The 22425-nt window shown below is 44.1% G+C and overlaps 1 protein-coding gene across 6 annotated transcripts; it reads left to right on the top strand.

The window, feature by feature from the left end:
• The first annotated feature begins 13918 nt into the window (after nt 1-13918).
• On the top strand, nt 13919-20243 carry LOC109752110 (DNA repair protein XRCC2 homolog). Of its 6 annotated transcripts, none has more exons than XM_040404479.3 (12): nt 13919-14246; nt 14788-14935; nt 15308-15456; nt 16164-16234; nt 16457-16513; nt 17388-17528; nt 18624-18729; nt 18918-18954; nt 19134-19243; nt 19327-19473; nt 19717-19808; nt 19932-20243. In XM_040404479.3, exons 1-11 carry the CDS (start codon nt 14046-14048, stop codon nt 19741-19743), a joined length of 1194 nt encoding a protein of 397 aa, XP_040260413.1. In that variant the 5' UTR covers nt 13919-14045; the 3' UTR covers nt 19744-19808; nt 19932-20243. The 6 variants fall into 6 exon arrangements, with proteins under 6 accessions (XP_040260413.1, XP_020166566.1, XP_020166568.1 ...); XM_020310977.4 differs by having other exon boundaries at nt 19327-19452; XM_020310979.4 differs by having other exon boundaries at nt 19349-19487.
• Nucleotides 20244-22425: the final 2182 nt, after the last annotated feature.

Below are 22425 nucleotides of genomic sequence, written 5' to 3' on the forward strand. Positions count from 1 at the left end.
ACTTATACATGTTCCTATGACTATGAGATTATGCAACTCACAACGTAACTGGGTGATTATAAAGGTGCTCTACAGGTGTCTCCGATGGTACTTATTGAGTTGGCATAGATCGAGATTAGGATTTGTCACTCTGATTGTCGGAGAGGTATCTCTGGGCCCTCTCGGTAATGCACATCACTATAAGCCTTGCAAGCATTGTAACTAATGAGTTAGTTGCAGGATGATGTATTACGGAACGAGTAAAGAGACTTGCCGGTAACGAGATTGAACTAGGTATTGAGATACCCACGATCGAATCTCGAGCAAGTAACATACTGATGACAAAGGGAACAACGTATGTTGTTATGCGGTTTGACCGATAAAAATCTTCATAGAATATGTAGGAGCCAATATGAGCATCCAGGTTCCGCTATTGGTTATTGACCGGAGACGTGTCTCGGTCATGTCTACATATTTCTCGAACCCGTAGGGTCTGCACGCTTAACGTTCGGTGACGATTTGTATTATGAGTTTATGTGTTTTGATGTACCGAAGGTAGTTTGGAGTCCCGGATGAGATCGGGGACATGACGAGGAGTCTCAAAATGGTCGAGACGTAAAGATCGATATATTGGACGACTATATTCGTACATCGAAAAGGTTCCGAGTGATTCGGGTATTTTTAGGACTACCGGAGAGTTACGGGAATTCGTATTGGGCCTTAATGGGCCATACGGGAAAGGAGAGAAAGGCCCCAAAGGGTGGCTGCACCCCTCCCCATGGACTGGTCCGAATTGGACTAGGGAGGGGGGGTGCCCCCTTCCTTCCTTCTCCTTCTCCCTTCCCTTTTTCCTATTCCATGTGGGAGGTGGAATCCTACTAGGACTAGGGAGTCCTAGTAGGACTCCACACTTGGGCGCGCCCTATGAGGGCCGGCCTCCTCCTCCCTCCCTCCTTTATATACGTGGCCAGGGGGCACCCCATAGACACAACAATTGATCATTGAACTCTTAGCCATGTGCGGTGCCCCCCTTCACCATAATCCACCTCGGTCATATCGTAGCGGTGCTTAGGCGAAGCCCTGCGTCGGTAGCAACATCATCACCGTCATCACGCCGTTCTGCTGACGGAACTCTCTCGTGAAGCTCTGCCGGATCGGAGTTCGTGGGACGTCATCGAGCTGAACGTGTGCTGAACTCGGAGGTGCCGTACGTTCGGTACTTGGATCGGTCGGATCGCGAAGACGTACGACTACATCAACCGCGTTGTCATAACGCTTCGGCTTTCGGTCTACGAGGGTACGTGGACAACACTCTCCCCTCTCGTTGCTATGCATCACCATGATCTTACGTGTGCGTAGGATTTTTTTGAAATTACTTCGTTCCCCAACAGAAGGCCGCTAGGGCTTCCGCGTCCGGACAATCGACGATTTGGTTCTTTTTAACTAAGAACCTAGTCCAGAGCTTCCTAGCTGACTCTCCGGGCTGCTGGACAATGTGACTTAAGTCATCGGCATCTGGTGGCCGGACATATGTTCCTTGGAAGTTGTCGTGGAAGGCGTCTTCCAAGTCCTCCCAGCTGCCAATAGAGTTTTCCGGCAGACTGTTTAACCAATATCGAGCTGGTCCTTTGAATTTTAGTGGCAGGTATTTGATGGCATGGAGGTCATCGCCACGGGCCATGTGGATATGGAGGAGGAAGTCCTCGATCCATACCGCGGGATCAGTTGTTCCGTCGTATGATTCGATATTCATGGGTTTAAACCTGTCTGGGAATTCGTGCTCCATTACTTCGTCTGTGAAGCAAAGAGGGTGTGTGGCGCCTCTGTATTGGGCCACACTGCGACGTACCTCTGATGGAGTCTGTTTGCGGTTTTTGGCCCGGGCGTGACTAGTTTTTTCACGTCCGAATAGGTAGCCGTCGTCACGTATCGAGGCACGTCCTTGCAATCCGTAGATCGGTCTTGTATGTCCTGCTCTACTGTCCAGGTCTTGTCGAAGGTCGTATGTGTAACCCCGAGCTGTTTTATCCCTTCCTTTACGGCGAGGTGGGGTGTTCTGGTGTTCGGCTTGAGTTGCCGTGTTATTCCGACCGCGTGGCGGCCGGTCCGCCACGTTGCGCGATGGTGGTACGGGCTCCAGCGCCTCGTCATCGAACTGAGGCAGCAATTTGCGCTTCGGGTAATTTTTGGCTGGGCCACTAAGGCCGTATTCCTCGGCGGCCAGGACTTCGGTCCATCTATCATTGAGCAGGTCTTGGTCAGCTTGAAGCTACTGCTGCTTCTTTTTCAGGCTCCTTGCAGTGGCTATTAGCCGGCGTTTAAAGCGCTCCTGCTCGAGAGGTTCCTCAGGCACGATGAAATCCTCGTTGCCGAGGCTCTCCTCATCCTTGGAGAGCGGAAGATAAGTACTATCCTCCGAGTCTTCGTGTATGGCATGTTCATCGGGGCTAACGTGCCCGCCTTCCCGTTCATCCTGTTCAGAGATTGTCCCAATAGGGTCTTCATTGTCTTCGGCATCGCCCGGAGTATTGTCTTCTCCGGTGCCGGTGTTGTTGTCTTTTGCACGACATGACTTAGAGCGGCTCCGTTGACGCCGGCGTCTGGACTGTGTCTCAAGAGGTTTGTCCTCAACTGGACCCTCTTTTTCATCGTTGTTAGTTTCTTTAGGTGTATCCACCACGTATACGTCATATGAGGAAGTGGTCGTCCCTCTTCCGGTGAACGACGGGTTTTGGGCCTCCTCCTCTCCGGCATTGTCGTCCATACCGTCGATGTCTTCGGAGTCGTAATCAAGCACGTCGACTAGGTCTTCGACAGTGGCTATGAAGTGGGTGGTGGGTGGGAAGCAAAATTCTCCCCCATCATCAGCCCCCAGTTCAAACCGGGCATAATTCGGCTGTGAGTCCCCCACCAAGGACAGGTTTTTTAATGAGTTTAGTACATCGCCAAAAGGCGAGTGTCGGAAGACGTCTGCTGCGTCGAATTCGAAGATCGATAACTAATCGAGCTCGGCGTCCGCGGATGCGCATGGTTCAGAGCTTATAACCGGAGATGAGTCCAGAGTTCCGGTGACAAAGATATCACATGAGGTTAAGTCTGCGTGCGGCTCCAACGCCGCGGAATCCGCGGACTCCGTGGCGGGGTTGAGCTTCCCGTCTTCGGATGGCGCAATCTGCTCTGGATCTAGGGTCGGAGTAGTTACAGGTGCAATTTCCCGAGTACGGACCGGTGACAGATTTAGGTCGTGTTCACCGTAGGGACAGGGAGCGGCTGCCGTGGTCTCAAAGCCGTCGAAGATCAAGTCTCCACGGATATCCGCGACGTAGTTCAAGCTCCCAAATCTGACCTGATGGCCAGGGGCGTAGCTATCGATCTGCTCCATATGGCCAAGCGAGTTGGCCCGCAGTGCGAAGCCGCCGAACACGAAGATTTGTCCGGGGAGGAAGGTTTCCCTTGGACAACATCGTTGTTTATGATTGAAGGAGCCATCAACCTTCTGAGGATGACACAGTGGAACTCTCAATGAAAGCACCAATGTCGGTGTCAAAACCGGCGGATCTCGGGTAGGGGGTCCCGAACTGTGCGTCTAAGGATGATGGTAATAGGAGACGGGGGACACAATGTTTACCCAGGTTCGGGCCCTCTCTATGGAGGTAATACCCTACTTCCTGCTTGATTGATCTTGATGAATATGAGTATTACAAGAGTTGATCTACCACGAGATCGTAATGGCTAAACCCTAAAAGTCTAGCCTGTATGACTATGGTTCCGAGTCTCCCCTCCGGACTAAGTCCTCCGGTTTATATAGACGCCGGGAGGATCTAGGGTTACACAAGGTCGGTTACAGAGAAAGGAATCTATATATTTGATCGCCAAGCTTGCCTTCCACGCCAAGGAGAGTCCCATCAGGACACGGGTAGAGTCTTCGGTCTTTGTATCTTCACGGCCCATCAGTCCGGCCCATGGCTAACAGGCCGGACGCCCGAGGACCCCTTAGTCCAGGACTCCCTCAATCGTCGCCACCGGAGCTCCGACCGTCGCAGCGGAGTTGTGGCTGTCGCCGGGGGTAGCTGTAACCGGGGGCACACGCTACTGCATGCATCCAGCCGGCGTGAAACGCAGGCGAGGGCGGCAATTGGCGGCGGGGGCGGTGCCCGGCGACGAGGGCGGGGAGGGCGGTGACCGGCATCGGGGACGGCGAAGCTCGGTGGTGCTTCGAGGCCGGGGGCCTTGCTCATCCACGACGGCTAAATGCGTAGGAGGAGGAGAAAGAAGAAGCTGGGGGCAATTTGTTTTTTTGTTGTCTAGATCCAACGGCAGCGCAGCTCACATCCAACGGCCTGGGCTGGACCGGCCGAAACTTTCGGCCAGCGCACCGGCACCTATAAGCGCCCTTTAAAAAATCTAAAAAAAATGCATGTATATAAGGATGAAATGTAAGTGTGTGTAGAAATTCACGGTGAAATACCTTGAATTGCGACATGTACAAAAAAATTACTAATGAACTTCGGGGATGAATAGTATCATGTGTTGAAAAGCCACGGATTTTCTTTTCTGCACAACCCCACGTACTTCATCGTGAAAATTTACACGCGTGTACATTATGCCTACATGTAGTATATCTATATTTTTTTTAACGTAAAAAATTGGAATTTTGATTTTTTTCATAAAACAACCTCCATGGAGCTCGACCTCCAAAAGCAATTTTCGCCGGACGATGTCCAAACAAGTCAAGCTCAATGTTTTTTCATGAACAGGGAGTTTGGTGCCTCACGTAATGTACTATGGGCATGTTTGGCTGTCTGCATCGTTTTTTGGCCTCCCTACATCTATGGTTGAAAGGTAATAAGGGCAAAGAAAAAAAACATGTTTTCACTTAGTTTGGTTGCATGCATCCTCCCCAACGTGGCTGAGAAGAAACACATGCATGATGTTTGTTTGCAAACATTTGTTCCCTGGATGCACATGATATTGTATGATTATGTGCGCACTGATGATTAATCTCACCTCTTATCCACGTGGTAAACTTACTTCACGTAGGATCAGGTGTTCAAGGAAGAAGAGAAGGGCCGGCTCGAGGTAGAAGGTGTGACAGCCCTGTGATGCTCATCTAACGGTCAAAAAATCAACTGGCGTGAGTCATTTTTCAGGCGACTAATGCCTAGCTAGTCTCTTATAGCACAATACAACAGGTGAACATGTGTGTCGAAATAGAAAACTTACAACACGAAATTCATGTGAAATGGGGAGATGAAGCTAGTGGTTAAAGGAAATTTCAAACAGTCGACTATGTGCGAAGAATTTGCCAAAATTCGTCCAAAGAAACATGCACACGTATGTACAATCTAGTAGGGAGACATAGATCTACTCATCTGCAACCATCGAAACAGAAGCATACAACATAAAAGTCGTGTGAAATAGCGAGATGAAGCTAGTGGTCAATGAAAATTTCAAGCGGTCGACCGTGTGCGAAGAATTTGACCGCTAGAGCGTCAAGATCCCATGCTACAACACATATGAGTAGAAAAGCACTACACAGGCCAAAATGTGCTTGCTGCTGTTGATTTCGATCTTAAGTTCACATACGCATTAGTTGGCTGGGAAGGATTGACTCACGATGTTAGCATTCCTGCTAACAACATGGATCGACGTGATGTGATCAATATCCCTGTATCTAGGAGATGCTGGATATGCATGTCCGCATGGGGTTCTTCCACCCTTTAGGAAAACCAAGTACCGTCTTAATGAGTTCTCTGCTGGGAACTATTTTAAGACTGATGTTGAATTGTCCAGTCTCACACACTCTAGCCTTAGAGTTACGGTTAAGAGCATCTCCAACAGCCGCGCTAAACAAGCGCCGCACCGCAAATTTGGCCATTTAGCGCGCGCAACTGCTACCTCTTGAGCACTGCGTTGGTTTTCCCTTAAAGAGGAAAGGGTGATGCAGTAAAGTAGCGTAAGTATTTCCCTCAGTTTTTGAGAACCAAGGTATCAATCCAGTAGGAGGCCACACTCAAGTCCCACGCACCTACACAAACAAATAAGAACCTCGCAACCAACGCGATAAAAGGGGTTGTCAATCCCTTCACGGTCACTTACGAGAGTGAGATCTGATAGAGATGATAAGATAATATTTTTGGTATTTTTATGATAAAGACTAAAAGTAAAGAAAGCAAAATAAACGGTAATAGAAATAACTTGTTGTTGGAAGATTAATATGATGGAAGATAGACCCGGGAGCCATAGGTTTCACTAGTGGCTTCTCTCAAGATAGCATAAGTATTATGATGGGTAAACGAATTACTGTCGAGCAATTGATAGAATTGAGCATAATTATGAGAATATCTAGGTATGATCATGTATATAGGCATCACGTCCGTGACAAGTAGACCGAAAGGATTCTGCATCTACTACTATTACTCCACACATCGACCGCTATCCAGCATGCATCTAGAGTATTAAGTTCATAAGAACAGAGTAACGCTTTAAGCAAGATGGCATGATGTAGAGGGATAAACTCATGCAATATGATATAAACCCCATCTTTTTATCCTCGATGGCAACAATACAATACATGTCGTTTCCCCTACTGTCACTGGGATCGAGCACCGCAAGATTGAACCCAAAGCTAAGCACTTCTCCCATTGCAAGAAAGATCAATCTAGTAGGCCAAACCAAACTGATAATTCGAAGAGACTTGCAAAGATAACCAATCATACATAAAAGAATTCAGAGGAGATTCAAATATTGTTCATAGATAATCTTGATCATAAACCCACAATTCATCAGATCTCGACAAACACACCGCAAAAGAAGAGTTGCATCAAATAGATCTCCAAGAGAATCGAGGAGAACTTTGTATTGAGATCCAAAGAGAGAGAAGAAGCCATCTAGCTAATAACTATGGACCCGAAGGTCTGAGGTAAACTACTCACACATCATCGGAGAGGCTATGGTGTTGATGTAGAAGCCCTCCGTGATCAATGCCCCCTCCGGCAGGACGCCGGAAAAGGCCCCAAGATGGGATCTCACGGGTACAGAAGGTTGCGGCGGTGGAATTAAGTTTTCGTGGTGCTCCCCGATGGTTTGGGGGTACGTAGGTATGTATAGGAGGAAGAAGTAGGTCGGTGGAGCCACGAGGGTGGAGGGCGTGCCCAGGGGGGTAGGCGCGCCCCCTACCTCGTGGCTTCCTCGTCTGTTGCTTGACGTCCACTCCAAGTCCTCTGGATCACGTTTGTTCCAAAAATCACGTTCCCGAAGGTTTCATTCCGTTTGGACTCCGTTTGATATTCTTTTTCTGCGAAACACTGAAATAGGCAAAAAAACAACAATTTGGGCTAGGCCTCCGGTTAATAGGTTAGTCCCAAAAATAATATAAAAGTGTATAATAAAGCCCATTAAACATCCGAAAGAGAATATAATGTAGCATGGAACAATCAAAAATTATAGATACGTTGGAGACGTATCAAGCATCCCCAAGCTTAATTCCTGCTCGTCCTCGAGTAGGTAAATGATAAAAAACAGAATTTTTGATGTGGAATGCTACTTAGGATAATTTTCAATGTAATTCTCTTATTTGTGGTATGAATATTCAGATCCGAAAGATTCAAGATAAAAGTTTAATATTGACATAAAAGTAATAATACTTCAAGCATACTAACTAAGCAATTATGTCTTCTCAAAATAACATGGCCAAAGAAAGTTCATCCCTACAAAATCATATAGTTTGGTCATGCTCCATTTTCGTCACACAAGAATGTTCTCATCATGCATAACCCCGATGACAAGCCAATCAATTGTTTCATACTTTAGTAATCTCAAACCTTTTTCAACTTACACGCAATATATGAGCGTGAGCCATGGATATAGCACTATGGGTGGAATAGAATATGATGATGGGGGTTATGTGGAGAAGACAAAAAAGGAGAAAGTCTCACATTGACGCGGCTAATCAACGAGCTAGGGAGATGCCCATCGATTGATGTCAATGCAAGGAGTAGGGATTGCCATGCAACGGATGCACTAGAGCTATAAATGCATGAAATCTCAACAAAAAGAAACTAAGTGGGTGTGCATCCAGCTTGCTTGCTCACGAAGACCTAGGGCATTTGAGGAAGCCCATTGTTGGAATATACAAGCCAAGTTCTATAATGAAAAATTCCCACTAGTATATGAAAGTGACAAAACAAGAGACTTTCTATCATAAAGATCATGGTGCTACTTTGAAGCACAAGTATGGAAAAAAGGATAGTAACATTGCCCCTTTTTATTCTTCTTTTTTTGGCCTTTCTCTTTTTTGGGGGACAATGCTCTATGAATGATGATCATCACACTTCTATTTATTTACAACTCAATGATTACAACTCGAAACTAGAACAAAGTATGACTCTATATGAATGCCTCCAGCGGTGTACCGGGATGGGCAATGAATCAAGAGTGACATGTATGATAATATGCATGGTGGCTTTGCCACAAATACGATGTCAACTACATGATCATGCAAGGCAATATGACAATGATGAAACGTGTCATGATAAACGAAACGGTGGAAAGTTGCATGGCAATATATCTCGGAATGGCTATGGAAATGCCATAATAGGTAGGTATGGTGGCTATTTTGAGGAAGATATAAGGAGGTTTATGTGTGATAGAGCGTATCGTATCACGGGGTTTGGATGCACCGGCGAAGTTTGCACCAACTCTCAAGGTGAGAAAGGGCAATGCACGGTACCGAAGAGGCTAGCAATGATGGAAGGGTGAGAGTGCGTATAATCCATGGACTCAACATTAGTCATAAATAACTCACATACTTATTGCAAAAATCTACAAGTCATCAAAAACCAAGCACTACGCGCATGCTCCTAGGGGGATAGATTGGTAGGAAAAGACCATCGCTCGTCCCCGACCGCCACTCATAAGGAGGACAATCAAAGAACACCTCATGTTTCAAATTTGTTACACAACGTTTACCATACGTGCATGCTACGAGACTTGCAAACTTCAACACAAGTATTTCTCAAATTCACAACTACTCAACTAGCACAACTTTAATATCACTACCTCCATATCTCAAAACAATCATCAAGCATCAAACTTTTCTTAGTATTCAATGCACTTATAAGAAAGTTTTTACTAATCTTGGATGCCTATCATATTAGGACTAATTTCTCAATTTAAGAAAATTACCATGTTGTTTTGTAGTGCTCAAAATGATATAAGTGAAGCATGAGAGAACAATAGTTTCTATAAAACAAAACCACCGCCGAGCTCTAAAAGATATAAGTGAAGCACTAGAGCAAAAACTATATAGCTCAAAAGATATAAGTGAAGCACATAGAGCATTCTAATAAATTCTGAATCATGTGTCTCTCTCTCAAAAGGTGTGTACAGCAAGGATGATTGTGGTAAACTAAAAAGCAAAGACTCAAATCATTCAAGACGCTCCAAGCAAAACACTTATCATGTGGTGAATAAAAATATAGCTCCAAGTAAAGTTACCGATGGACGAAGACGAAAGAGGGGATGCCTTCCAGGGCATCCCCAAGCTTTGGCTTTTTGGTGTCCTTAGATTTACCCTGAGGTGCCTTGGGAATCCCCAAGCTTAGGCTCTTGCCACTCCTTGTTCCATAATCCATCAAATCTTTACCCAAAACTTGAAAACTTCACAACACAAAACTCAACAGAAAATCTCGTGAGCTCCGTTAGCGAAAGAAAACAAAACACCACTTCAAGGTACTGTAATGAACTCATTCTTTATTTATATTGGTGTTAAACCTACCGCATTCCAACTTCTCCAGTTAACCGGTTAATAGGTTAGTCCCAAAAATAATATAAAAGTGTATAATAAAGCCCATTAAACATCCAAAACAGAATATAATGTAGCATGGAACAATAAAAAGTCATAGATACGTTGGAGACGTATCAGCAACAGGTAGAGTGGCTCCAGCGGGCGCGCAATAACCGCGCGCGCGGCATATCTAGTTGGGCGCGCGGTCCGAATCGCCAACGTGCGCTGTGTATTTGGGGCGCTCGCTTCCGCGCGCGGCACACACGAGCGCTCGCGCCGCACTCTCTCCTCCGCGCCACCTACGCCCCGCGCGCGCCGGCGCCGGCGAACTGGACCCGATGGACGCACGCGCCGGCACCCCGCTCACCCCATCCTACAGCCGTGACCCCTCCACCGCCGCCGGCACCGCCGCAAACCCTAGCGCAGGGAGCGTTGGCCTCGCTTCCGCCGGAGCTCCTCCGAGCATCGGCCTCGCGCGCGGCCTCTTCATGCCGCCGCGGATGACCTCGGCGGCGAGTGGCGTCGCGCCGGCGCCGCCCCGTGCCCCCCTCGAAGCTCCCAAATGTGGCGCGACCGAAGAAGGGCAAGACATCCGCGAAGAAGAACAAGGCGGCGGACGGCTCCGACACCTCGAAGGCGTCGAGGAAGAAGCTTGCAGGGCGTGTGACGGGCGCGGCGGCTACCGAAGCGCCGGCGAGCTCACTCGTTGAGCCGGCGGCCGACGCGCAAAATGTGTTCGACGATATGCCCCAAAGGTAGAAAATTTCCCCAACTTTTTTTTCTTGTTATTTTTTGAATGCATACATATAGATAGCTTTATTTGCATCGTTCTATATATTTTGTAGTCTCAACGATGATGCATACATGTGAACTATGGGTGTTGGCTCCAACAATTCGCATTGGTCTCAAACCAATGACACGCACTTTGATGACCATGAGTTCGAGGTGGACGAGGATGGTGAGGGCATTGTCGCCGCACCGAAAGGAAGAGCGGGCAATTACACCAACGCCGAAGACATCTTACTATGCACTAGATTGTTGGAATGGGAGAAACACTTGTTCTTCTTGGACACATCTATCCTTAATGAGGCGCAAAAGGAGTATGCCAATCTTGCCTGTGAAGAAGTCTTGATCCAAAATAGAGCCATGATTCGCGCAATGGGTGGCGGTGGCCTTGGCGCCATGGGAGGCATGGGTGGCTTCGGAGCTACCGTGGGCGGCTTAGGTGCCATGGGTGGCTTTGGAGCTACCATGGAGACCATGGGAGGCATGGGTGGCTTTGGAGCACCCCCCGGCGCCATGGCCGCCATGGGAGGCATGAGTTTTGCTTCTCTCATGGGAGGCATGGGTGCACCTCCAGCCGCCATGGGCGGAATGTCTTCCGATGCCTCACACACCTTCCCATGAAGATGCCGTTGAAGATCTTGCCAACACCGTCCGAGCTTCACGTGATGCGGTGCGCGACAATGATGAGGAGGAGGAGGAAGAATCATCTTCGGAAGATGAGGACGAAGACGAGGACGAGGCTTGATGTGTCTTCCGTTTGTGTCATGAACTTGGTTTGCATTTTGAACTTGGTTGGATGAACTTGTGGGCATGATTTTGAACTTGTGGGCATGAACTTTTATTCATCAACTTGTTTGTGTGAAACTTATATGCCATGTTCATTGCATTTTGAATGTTTGAAATCCATTTTGTGTCCAAAATGCAATATATGGTAATGCCCCGGCGAGTCGCGCGCTGCATTTTTTGCGCGCTGCATTTTAGCGCGGCTGTTGGAGCCAGCGCTGCCGGCCGCGCCAAACCAGGCGAAGGGCGCGCGACAAAGTAGTTTTTAGCGTGCGGCGCGTTGGGCGGCTGTTGGAGATGCTCTAAGAGGACATTTGGTGCTTTGAATAAAAGATTTAAGATCCATGGTTAGAAGGCATTCCATCCTTTCCCCACACAGACTAAGTTTTTTTTGCATATTCTTCATAATTGGATCTTAGACTAGAGTCTTGATGAGTATGTGCCGGAAAAAGTGACGACTGATAATGTTGACTTCGTCCGTGGTGTGAAGATAATTGAAAATGAATCTTGACAAAACAAAATATTAGAGTGGGCTGAGACAATATGGGCTAACAGAGGCAACACAAGGTTCTGAATAAAAAGGGGAAGACGAAGACGAAGAAGAAGAAACATGAGAAGGTGAAGAAGATAAGACGGGGATTGTGAACTCCCCCTTTTATCATAGTGATGAGCTTCCCTCTCTATCCATAAGACTCTTAATTTGGTATTGTCGTTTATGAGTAGCTAGGACTAATTGCCGTTTGTTTACTAGCTATGACAAAAATGATGTGATTTCATACTACCCGTGTATTATACTCTGTGGTAAGGTTGTCGCTACCAGTAAGAAGGGTGACCACAACATTAGGCCGGGGGCAACCAAACATCATGTAATTGCATCGTTCATAGCCACATCCCTCACAAGTGCTATCAACCAAACAACATGTAACGAATGATCCAATGATGCAATGTAGGCAACCAAATAAAGTGAACAACATGGCTAGAGCATGCTCGTCCTAGCTATTAACAAAAAGTGCAGAAATGGCATTTGGTGCGCGGGCTACTACTAGCTCCATTTGTCTACAAAAAATTAAAACATATTTTTAGCGAAAATACAAAAATAAATATGGTTCCATGTGATCCATATGAATAGTAAATCTGAAAAACATAATAGAAAAAACAATCAAAGTTGGGGTATCAAACTTGGTCGACCATTCTATTCATGTGTAGAGTTATATATTCCGAGATGTCCAACTTCAAGAGGGCACCGAGTACGACATCACTTGGAAGCACGTGATCAGTGGCCACTACTCGCCGGCCTCCTACGACAAAATGACACCGACAATGACATCACTTGGAAGCACACGATGAGCGGCCACTACTCGCCGGTCTCAGCCGATAAGGCGTAATTCTTGGGTGTGCAACCCGCACCTCTATGGAAACGGCGGTTTGGAAAGCTCGGGCAGTCGGGAAGGTTAATTTGCCATCCAAAATAGGATTTAAACGGCGGATAGGTTGGCTAAGCACATTTGACCAAATTACAACATGCCCTTTGTGCAAAAAAGAGTAATAAATCACTTCACACTTCACAAATGTCGGCGCACCTTGAGGCTATAGGGGTTGGTGAGGGAGTGGTTCCAACTTGGAGCGCTCTACCGAAGAGTAGTGGATCAACATGACTGAAAGCAACATCCTGAATAGGAGCGCCATGGCCTCCCTCACCATGTTTTAAGTTGGACCTTTTAGAATAAAAGAAATGTTAGGGTCTTTCGCCATAAGTTTGCACCGCCAGCAATCCTCCTTGAGGGTATCAAGAAAGACACAAAGCTTTGGTTCATCGCGGGTGCGGACATTTGGGACTAATAATGTCTGGGAGAGTAGTGATCTTTTTCTTTCACTGTTGGGCACTTGAGCGTCGTATTTGTAAACGAAACACTATATCTCTGATTAATGGATGAGGCAAAGCATTTGCATTCATTTTTAAAAAGTTTCATGAAAGAATGACACCAGAGGTATTCTTAATAAAGAAAACACAATCCAACCTTGTTATTCCGTCAAAGAGTGCTTTTGAATACACTTTTCGATTCTGTCATTTTGCTCAGAATACCAAGGATGTCATTTTTTCTGTGAACACTTCATTTGCGAGTATGCCATTTAACCATGTATGTCACATAAAAAATAACTAGTTTTCCTATCTTATTTTTCCTAGTATTTGTTTTTGAATTTACTATTCATAATGGGCGCGTGGAACCATGTTTCACATTTCCGCGTCCATCATTTTAGACCCTAAAATTTGTGAAAAATTACGTATGTACTCATATATGTCTAGTATATTGCATACAAATTTCCATCCATATATGTCTAGTATTACTCAAAACTGTCATCCTCTTAGAAAATGCAATGTTGGTCTGAAGAAACTGCCATCCCTGACACAACTAAAGCTGTCAAAAAAAAACATTCAAAATGCCATGCTCTCCCAGCAAATGTCATCCAGATAAGATTTCCGTAGTTTTTTTTAACTTGTAAAAATCAGTTTTGTTTTTGAAATTTCGGGGATCCAAAATGATGCTCTACCGGCGAGGCACGCGCCCTCCGCCGGTCTCCTGTACGACCCCCCACATCGACTAGCGCGCGCAAACACAAAACTCACACATCCACGGGCGCCAAACTCGATCCAGCCGAGCGCCCAAAAATCCGGTGGAAAGGAGGGGAGGAGAGCTCCAGAACCCTAGCCATGGCCGGGGAGGCAGGAGGGGGGCGGCCCCGCGACTGGCTCTCCATGGACGAGACGGCGGCGGCCTTCCTCTCCCGCTCCCTCTCCACGCGGCCCCCCATCCTCCTCCCGCCGCCGCTCCACCGCGCGCCGCTCCGCCCGGGCAACGTTGTTGAGATCGCTGGCCCGTCTGGCTCCGGCAAGTCCCAGCTGCTCCTCATGGTAAGCGAAACTCCAGCGCTTACACACCTTTTTTCCCCAAAGAAATGTTTGCATTAGCGCCACAGGGTAGTACGCTGCGCACTTGCAGGAGTTCACATCTATAGCCGGAAACACTGTAGCAGTCACCGCAACCTTTGATTGTTATGAGTGTTTATGAAGTCGCGTAAACACAGGGGCAATCTGCATCTATGATATCAGTTCAGACTTCAGAATGCAACCTTTACTGTAAAGTAAGTGTGATATATATGTAGCGCTAAAAATCTCGAGGACTTCAGGGATCCAGGGCAATCTGTATTAGATTAAACAAGTTCATGGCATTGCTGAAACATATTGGTGTCGTGCAGAAAAGGAAGAAACAGTACCTTCAGTACTTCATACGCTTGGAACTAGCACACCTGCAATCTTTCAGTGTTTGCTACATGCAAATGTGATTAAACCGATGCCATTTTGACACTTGATTTGTTCATATTAAATGATGTAAAATGTTGGCAGCAATCTATAATAAATATCTCAGCTCAGTGTGGGATTGCTGGTGTGTTAGTCTGCAGTGCAGTGCATACTACCAAAGGAGTGGGAAGGTGTCTATTTCGGCGGCCTGGGGAAAGCAGTCATGTACATTGACTTGGACTGCCGATTTGATGTGCTGCGGCTGGCTCAGATCCTGAGGAAGCGCATCGCAGCATGTTATGGTACATTGTACTTAAATTGTTAATTTCACATTACAATTTGTCAATTTGATGCTTATCTAATTTAGATCAAGCTAAAATATAGAAATCTTTCCTTACCAAAAAATAATATGTATAGTGCTTATAATAGTGTATACAGTGAATTGCCCATGCTTTTTTTGCCCATGGGGTTGGAGTAGAACTGGCTCAATGGGCATTGTTTCTCTGTTGTATTACCAGTGGCTTGGTTGTTGGATTGTGCATCATTGCTTTTAGCCTCTCTGTTCTCATAATCTACACTACATACTGTCCAGTCTGCAGGGAGAAGAGATGTGCTATAAATGGTATTTTTTGATTTCTCATTCTTAATGTCTTCATTTTTCTTATATTTTGCAGGTTCAGTGCATCCAACAAATGAAAATTTTGTAACTGATGGTTCAAAAGATAAATTTCATTCGTTTGAAAGTACACTGTTTTCTGATTGCATGAAGCGTTTCCTGTATGTCCGCTGTTACAATAGTTCTGAACTTGTAGCTGCTTTGAAGGCAAGTTCTATATGTTTGTGACATATACACCGAGCACGTTACTACTCTTGTGATGTGTTCATATTTTTGTTGTCTGTTCCTTGGTTTACTTGATTTAGAAATTAATTGAAACATATAAATAAGCTATGGCTGATCCTTAGAACCATTGGAAATAACTAGTTAAATTATTTTTTAATCCATGTCGCATTATTGTGATGTGGCCAACGGTTCTATTTCTAGTTAGAGAAAACTATGTAGATTTTCTCATTTCTATTGGCTTCCCAGTTGCGCAACTTTCATGTTATTTTGTTTTTTGGTACCCTTTCAGTCCATTGGATGTTGGCTGAAAATGTGACATGACATATGATGACAATCGAGAATGATAGAACTTGGGCATGTAGCAGCACACACATTTGGGAATAAGCATACATCATTATCATCTGATAAATAGTATATGTGTGGTGTGTACAACATGACAACACACCATATTTAGGATCATCATGTAGGTGTTTGATGCTTGGAGTTTGATTGTCCAGAAATAAGATACTTGTAAGAGTGAACAAAACACGGAGAAAGTTATTGGGTGCTATGTGTGGGATGAGTTACGAACAAGACACTTATGCCTGTCTCTTGCAACAGTCTAGGGGGTATACCATACATATATAAGCTGTATCTTCATGTTTAGGTAAGATGGATATATTTCTTACATCTGGTTGGTGACTTCACAGAGTCTAAAATCTCAATCTGAAGCAAGGAGCGAAGTTTTTGGTATTGGTGTATATTTCCTTATGTTAGACAGGTATTGCTGGCTTCCTGGATTTTATTCGGTTTTGTTTTACCTGGTCAACTGAAGTTATAGCTACTGTATCAAATTGATGCTTCTCCTTGTATACTTTAAATTGTTTTCACCAAATTATGCCCCGTTCCCTCAGAACCATAGTGTTTGCTTATCCACTTTTCTGTATTTTTCAATCACGTTGCTGGCTAACTGTTTTCTACTGCAACATATCCCCTTTTACAGCATTGGCGCATTCTACTGGATAGATCGTGCTCTTCAACCTACTAGAGAGAGTAAAGGGTGATCACAACAAACATTACATGGAATACTAGTCTCATAGCCTCCTGATCTTATCATGTGCATATCTTCAGTAACAGTTGGTTCGGCATGCATGCTTTATTTGGTTATTGCTTCATGTGTTACGTGAAAGTCACTGTATACATGTGACTATTAGAAAAGGCTTTATCTCTACTTTGGTATAATGAATTATCTCACATATATGCTACTGAAGAGTAGAATGTCACATGAAATTAGTCACTTCCATACTGTGCGGTATATAGGAACTAAATATAAAATCAACAGTTACAGTATGGTATATACACACCAACAAGTTAGCAGATTCAGTTAGCTAACACTTAAGCTGTAATAGTTAAAATAAAATAATATTTTTAACTAATATCAGAAGCATCATCAATGCAGAAAGAAAGCATCATGATAAGTACAGAATACAATGTACGTTTGATTTTCATTTTGATGACCAATTAGGCAACTCGTGGAACGATGCCAACAATGTAGATTGCCAGAATATACATATATAGTAATCATGGTGCTTATGAGTTATGAACCAAGTCAGAAACATGCCGGTGCTGGAAATATCCCCAATTTTTCCAAATCCAGAAATTTCCAGCGTATTTACACTTATCTTAGAAGAAGTGCATTATGGGTGTCAAAAACAGGACAAAAGCTGGTTCAATTAATTACGGATATGCAGTTTGCTAGCGCAATGGTACCTCAGTGCTTCATGCATTTTTCAGGAATCATGTCTCTATGCAGGAAAAAAACACCAAATTCTATTTTTGACTGAAATAGTCCCTTTCCTCGTTTTCATGCTTGAGCACTCCCTTAGTAACACCTCTCTGCTTCTTGGCCAGACTTTTCACACCTGTCTTTGCAGGAAAACTCTATCATTTCAGAGTATCACTGAAACTGTTGTCCAGGAGATACACAAGTTTTTGCAACTTCAACCTATTTTGGTGTTGGTCACAAAGGCACCTATTTATGGTGAAGGAATCACAACATCAAACGACTTCCAAAGGTAATCCATGATCTGTTATCACTAAACACTGTTGCGACCTGACACTTAAGAATGCACACTCTATTTCTGCTGCTGTTGTGTAAATGTATATGTTGGATGCTAGGACTGACCGAATCAGCTTGAATCTCCTTGATCGTTCGTGGAGTTGTACTTCTTAGATAGCTTGAGATTATAAAATATTAAGATTATGTTTTCTTGGACTGAACAGTCAAAACCTTTTCTATAGATTTATAAATATATGCAGTACAGGAGTACTGTTTCCCGTAAAAGAAAATCCTTTTCTGTAGTGTTTGGACCTTGGAATGTAGTAATCAGGTATGGTAAAGTTGATTCATGTTGTAAACCACTGCCGTGGCTTGAATATGGAAAAACGGAGCAAAATAGGCACTCTTCACTGGCAGGCAACTGCTGGCAGGTGGTGATACTGATCGTGGTTTCAGTTTGTTCACCTTAACATCATTTAACCTAATTCAACATGTTGCGGTATATAACCTAAAAATCATACTCCATCCACGATCAGTGTATCACCAACATGTTGAATTAGGTATTTCAACGTACTGCACTCTGTTGAGTAATTCCTTAATATAAAACTTCTCCTCTTTTCAGAATCTATAATTTGAGCTACCCCACCCACACATTCAACAATTTTTTGAGTCATGACTATCTCTTGGCTTACGACCCCTTCCATGTCTGCACTCTGCAATGATAGTAGAATGTGCTTTTTGTTGTTGTGCTTTCTTAATTGCGAGACGCCGGGACCTAATGAATTGTGAAGCTGAAATTTGCAAATAGTGATCAATTTTTTAAATATTTTTTCCTATATTTCTTATGTAATCATTCGCAATATATAAATTTATTCCAATCATAGAATGCTAAAACAGTACTATCTAGGCATGTGTGTTTCTACCAAGACATTACATTTCCATTTAAGTTGGGAGCACTGTTTCAATCAGCAGAGTTTATTTCATGTGATGACCCGTGTTGTCAAGTGTTTTGTTTGCTAGGTGCTATGAATTTCTTTGTTAAAAGTCAACACGTTTCTCTGCCTCGCTTTGTTAGGAAGCCTGAAATATATTGTCCTTTAATGGTATTTAGGGGTTCTTTGAAACATATGTCAGAGGATTCAACAGCTTTGAGATATCCAAAACGGGAAGAAGAAAGAAATGGTTCATGTCGTGAATACATGCCATCTGCATGGCAGGTCTGTTCCATCTTTTCCTCACTAAAAAGCCAGCTTGCTGTGATAAGATAAATTGCTCAACAAATTACCAGTTAGCTTCATTTACTTTTCATTCGTTGCTGTGCACACATCTTTGTGTTGCTAGGTGATTCTATGAATAATGATAAATACATAACGGTCTAAAAGCTTTCTAAATTTGTGTTTTACAGACATTTGTTACGCACCGGATAAAGTTGCAAGATTTAGGTTGGTAAATGCACTTCTCTACGATTCATTTAGTGTAGCAAGTTGGTCCCTAGCCAGTAGGGTTCGACCCTCACGACCTCTTTAAGGACAAGCTGGGGGTGGAGGGTTTTCCCCCCTCCAGTGTCACTTACATTTTAAATTATCTAATTACTGCAAACTTATTGGATTGTCCTTTACAGCACAAGAAGCAGGGTTTTTCTCTGAGCAGGAAAATGAAATGCTCTCTGTACATACTTGTGAGTGGGTGCAGCCTTCCCTGAACTCAAAAGAGAAGTTTTATATCAAGGATGTAAGCTCCTGAGTCTTATTTTCCTTTTTTCTTTCTAGTTTTCCTTATCAATTTGGCCAACCTCCATGTTTGTTTTAACTTAGATGATTCCTTTCCAACGATCAGGATGGTGTTGGCCTTATACAGTGAAGCCTATCAGTTTCTGTGCTGGCAGATATCATCATGACTTGTCCGACCTCCTGACAGAAGTGCTGGGATCTGTGATAAATGTATGTTTGGGAAATGCTAACGTAATACCTCATTGGTCAGCACAAAACCCTAAAGCAACTGCAATATTATTTTGAATGTTGCCATTTTTCTCTGAGCAAGTGCACAATTGCCATGATTTAATCATACACTCGTACTTTGTTGGTTGTGCAAGAGACTATTTTCCACGCTAAAACCCAAACATAGACTGAAAGAATATAATTATTGCACTATTAGCAGAAGAATGTCGCATTTGTAAATCCTAAATATGATGATTTTTTTATCAGGTACTAACAGTTTGTGCTGCCTTATGATATTTTGGGCGCGACATGATCACACGATGGACCTGACCTTATAATTTACATTGCTCCTGGGAAAAGTAAGTCTGGCTTCTTTATATTGTCTGAAATAATGGTGGTTTTGTATCGATGTCATTTCACTCCAATTCAGGTGTTTATTCATTCCAAAGTTCATGACATTTTTATTTTTCTATGGTCATTAGGCAGTGCACTTGCTGTTTAACTTAACATCAGAAGGCGAGAGGGAGAACCCAAAGGTGATAGATATGCTCAAGAGGTGCCAGTGTTTCAGCTGGTATGACCTTCCTAGTCATCTAACAGCCCATATTCGAGCAACCCTGATGGTGCCATCATACATGTCGCTTTCTCTGTTCCTAGGGATTTTACAGATTATAATGTAGTTTAGGACTCGTCCTGAGCCCCAGAAACTGGGGGACTTAAGTTTATAGGGTATGGGGGATACGATCCAGGTTGAACATAAATAGGTTATAAATTCAACTTGTTGATTTTTTCAAGGTCAACTGTTTGGCTGGTTGTTGTGGAAGCATTCACCGAGCTTCCAGCCTAGGTCTAAACTATTACTCCCTCCGTTCCAAATTACTCGTCGAATGGATGTATCTAGAACTAAAATACATCTAGATACATCCATACCTGCGACAAGTAATTCGGAACGGAGGGAGTATTTATGTACTAATATATCACCAGCCCATTGTCTTTTGTTCATCACGCCGCCTAGCACTATGAGAAACCTTGTTGCCAAAAAAACATCTCATTTGATGCTGTGATCTTCGCATGTTTCCCACATAAATTTTGTCTGCGAGATCTCTACCCAAGCTTCTAGCTGTCTGGTTAATCGTACCTAATCGCTTTGGATTCCGTCGCAGATTCTTGTGCCCCCAGCTGGTGCTTCTTGTTCATTCCTAGGAAGATACACACCATATCTTAGTGATCGTTGTCGGAATGTCGCTTGTCATTTCTCAGCCGCTCTAGCATGTCGCCCGTTTTCTTTATGAACTGTTGTTATTCTAGTGGAGCATAGCATCACATGATGTAGTACAATCAGCCGGCGAAAGGGAAATGCATGCCGCTGCCACTGGCAATGGTCTATTTCTGCCGGCCTTGCAACTGACATCAGATGTCGCCCTCTGTTTTTCTGTAACCATGCACGCAACTGGTCGAGTTAAGATGGTGATGTTGACTTGCTGTAAAGCATCAGATGAAAGCAGCGGCCGCAGCAAATGGGATGCATTGTTTTTCAACGGACCGCACGCATTCTGAAGTCATCAAGATTGTCAGGTCACCCGTTCTCGTGCCATGTGTTGCTACCCGTAGGCCGTCTTCATCAAAATTTCTGACGTGCATCATTTTTCAAGGGGGTTGCACTAGAGCAGTTTGCGTCCCACTCTGATGCTGCTACGCCAGCTCTGCGAGGTAGATCGTCTGCCTTTGCGTTGCTGCAGAACTGAAGATATGATAGTTCACTCTGACTTGCGCACTACAAAAAGGCAGCCAACGATCTTCAGATGCTTCTGTTTAACTTCAAAAGTTAAAAGTACTTGTGCAACGAACGCTGCTTTGGTGCGTCCCACTCAGCTAGTGCTCGACTTGACTTCCCTGTGCCCTATCCAATGAATAAGGAGAAGGCCGGTCTGTCTATGACCTAGCAATTTCGATCTCCTTTATAGTTGCCGAAAACAATGTACGAAGTTGAGGTGTTGGTAAGAAATGGGCGAGTCTCAAGGCCAAAAGTGCTCTTTGAAGGCTATTGGAGATTTGAATTTTATAATTATGTCAAATAAATTTAATCCTTAATATTTAGAGAATTAAAATATGTGAGGAACTTGTATAAAGAAAAAAAAATCTTAAACATAAAAAGCAAAACGTGTCGGGGATAAATACGATGGAAATAAAAACCCACTATGCATTAATGCATGTTGTATGGTAGAGACATTCTTATGTGTGGATCAGGCAACTATTGGTGGACCAAGCTAGCAAATCCAACTATCATAACAATTTTGATGATGTGCCTTATTGTGGTGATAGAAAATAGCTATGATACTCCCTGACTCCGGCGACTTCCCAACTGTCTAGTACAACGAGTTTTGCCGGGCTCCGGCGAGGGAGGGCCGATGACGGCGGCACGCCTTCAGCTCGCTTGAGTGTTTGTAGTCGTCGTTAGGTGGTCTATGAATCTGGATGTAATTTTTATTATTTCTGGCATTCATTGTATTGTATTGCCACAATTGGAGATAAATAGATTGAAAGTTTTCCTGCAAAAAGAAAAAGGAAAATAGCTATAATACTTCTTTTTGTGGCGATAGCTATTAATACTTTCGCAGTGGGGTTTGTATATAGATATCGTATGGCAAGACGCTACAGTTCCTTGAAAATCGGTTTTTCCCACACCCGAATTTTCATTGCAAAACCCAAATGGAGAGTTTATAGCATATACAGTAGGCAGTGCACATATACAGTAGGTGCAGAGAGTGGGAACAAAGCACAGTTTCATGGCAATCTGACAATATGGTGAAAATAACTTTGCCAAATGTCACAGTATCTGATGTATGTGTACTGAATCTTCCAGGACCTGGAGTGGATACAAACTTGGAAGATTCTAATGCGGATGACAAATGGTAAGGTAGGGAGATTCTCAGCGACATGTCAGTAATTAACAAGCCGACGTCTCAAAAACAGCAA

The sequence above is a fragment of the Aegilops tauschii genome, chromosome 3, assembly GCF_002575655.3.
Source record: "Aegilops tauschii subsp. strangulata cultivar AL8/78 chromosome 3, Aet v6.0, whole genome shotgun sequence".
NCBI classification, from domain to species: Eukaryota; Viridiplantae; Streptophyta; class Magnoliopsida; order Poales; family Poaceae; genus Aegilops; species Aegilops tauschii.

Excerpts from the sequence above, each read along its gene's own strand:
- LOC109752110 (XM_040404479.3), top strand. The coding sequence starts at position 14,046 with ATGGCCGGGGAGGCAGGAGGGGGGCGGCCCCGCGACTGGCTCTCCATG. Across the intron at positions 14,247-14,787 it reads AGTCCCAGCTGCTCCTCATG|TCTGCAGTGCAGTGCATACT; the intron begins GTAAGCGAAACT and ends CTGGTGTGTTAG. Across the intron at positions 18,730-18,917 it reads ACATGCCATCTGCATGGCAG|ACATTTGTTACGCACCGGAT; the intron begins GTCTGTTCCATC and ends TGTGTTTTACAG.